General features: G+C 39.9%; 1 protein-coding gene across 1 annotated transcript; it reads left to right on the top strand.

Moving 5' to 3' along the window:
• Positions 1-539: 539 nt before the first annotated feature.
• Positions 540-1,565, top strand: LOC121230617 (uncharacterized mitochondrial protein AtMg00810-like). The gene has a single exon (XM_041115630.1). The coding sequence runs from the start codon at positions 540-542 to the stop codon at positions 1,563-1,565; it is 1,026 nt and encodes a 341-aa protein (XP_040971564.1).
• The last annotated feature ends 409 nt before the right edge of the window (positions 1,566-1,974 follow it).

Here is a 1,974-nt window from a genome sequence, read left to right as displayed (position 1 = left end):
TCGGGATGTCATTTTTCATGAAGATGTTTTTCCTTTTAAATTTTCGGTTCAGACACCTTTTTTCTTTCCCACATCTAATAATACCATGTTTCTTGACATTGATGATTCTGTTCCTCATCCCCCTATTCCCGTTGTTCCATTACCAGATTCCTTATCTCCCAATTCCCTTGTTATTTCTCCTTCCATTACACAACCCTTACGTCGCACTTTGCGTTTACCTAAACAACCACAGTGGACGCAAGATTATGTTTGTTCTAACCAATCTTCTGCTTCTTCCATTGAGACAAGTACATATTCCATTTCTCAAGTTTATTCTTCTTCTCATTTACCATATCATTCTCGTTGTTTTGTTGCTAATATTTCTGCTATTACCGAACCTCAAACTTATCAAGAGGCTATTCTGGATTCGAGATGGGTTGATGCTATGAAATAGGAAATTCGGGCTTTGAAAGAAAACGGCACATGGGAGGTAGTGTCTTTGCCTCAAGGCAAGGTTCCCATTGGTTGAAAATGGGTTTATAGAGTTAAATATCAATCTGATGGCTCTATTGGGCGGTTTAATTCCCGGCTTGTTGGTAAGGGTTATCGGCAGCGGGCAGGATTTGATTTTCAAGAGACTTTTTCTCCAGTCGCCAAGCAGGTTACTGTTCGTACTGTTATTAGTGTTGCTGCTATGCATGATTGGCCGCTCTTTTCAAATGGATGTGTATAATGCATTTATTCAAGGGGATTTGTATGAAGAGGTTTATATGGACCTTCCAGAGGGTTTTCGTAAACAGGGGGAGCATAAAGTGTGTCGTTTACTCAAGTCTCTTTATGGTTTGAAACAAGCTTCACAAAAATGGAATTTGAAGCTTACTGAACCGCTCTTGCATGGTGGATATGTTCAGAGCAAGCATGATTATTCTTTGTTCATAAAAAAACAAGGTGATAAGATTGTTGTGCTGCTTGTTTATGTAGATGATTTGTTAATTACTGGAAATGATATTGAGATGATTGATGAATTAAAAAGGGTTCTACATAGCGGTTTCAAAATGAAAGATTTGGGAAGGCTGAAATTCTTTCTTGGTATTGAGATAGCGCGATCAAACAGAGGCATCATTTTAAGTCAGAGGAAGTATGCGTTGGAGTTGATTGTGGATGCTGGATTCGGAGAAGCCAAGCTGGCCAGCACACCTCTTGAGCAGAATAAGAGGTTTACCACAGCTGAATATGATGATCTTGTAGATTTAAGAGGTTGCAATGATGAGTTAATGCAGGATGTGTCAATGTATCAAAGGCTTATGGGTCGGTTGTTGTACTTAACAAATACTTGGCCAGATATTTCATATGCGGTTCAGCATTTGAGCCAATTTATGCAAAAACCGAAGAAATCTCACTATGAAGTGGCACTTCGAATTGTTCGGTACATTAAAAAAAGTCCAGGGCAAGGGATTTTTTTGGCTGCTGAGAACAAGGCGCAACTTATTGCTTATTGTGATTCTGATTGGGCAGCATGTCCTATGACTAGAAGATCAATAACAGGTTTTTGTATCAAACTTGGAAACTCACTTGTGTCTTGGTAGTCAAAGACGCAAAGCACAGTTTCGCGTTCATCAGCTGAAGCTGAGTATAGAAGTATGGCACCAACAGCTGCCGAAATAGTATGGTTAAATGGTCTATTGAAAGATATATGCTTTGATCAAATTGGTCCAGCCCTGTTATTTTCTGACAGTCAAGCAGCACTTCAGATCGCGGCGAATCCAGTATTCCATAAGCGAACTAAACACATTGAGATAGATTTCCATTTTGTTAGAGAAAAAATACGAGAATGGCTAATTCGTACGCAACATGTGCGAACTGATGAGCAACTCGCAGATGTGATGACAAAGGCACTTGGAGTCCAACAACATGAGTATTTGGTGACCAAGTTGGGGGTTAAAGATCTTGACCACCCTCCAATTCGAGGGGGAGTGTTGAAAGGATGATTGAGGG

Source organism: Gossypium hirsutum, chromosome A06, assembly GCF_007990345.1.
Source record: "Gossypium hirsutum isolate 1008001.06 chromosome A06, Gossypium_hirsutum_v2.1, whole genome shotgun sequence".
Taxonomy (NCBI): domain Eukaryota; kingdom Viridiplantae; phylum Streptophyta; class Magnoliopsida; order Malvales; family Malvaceae; genus Gossypium; species Gossypium hirsutum.
This window is presented reverse-complemented; position numbering and strand designations above follow the sequence as displayed.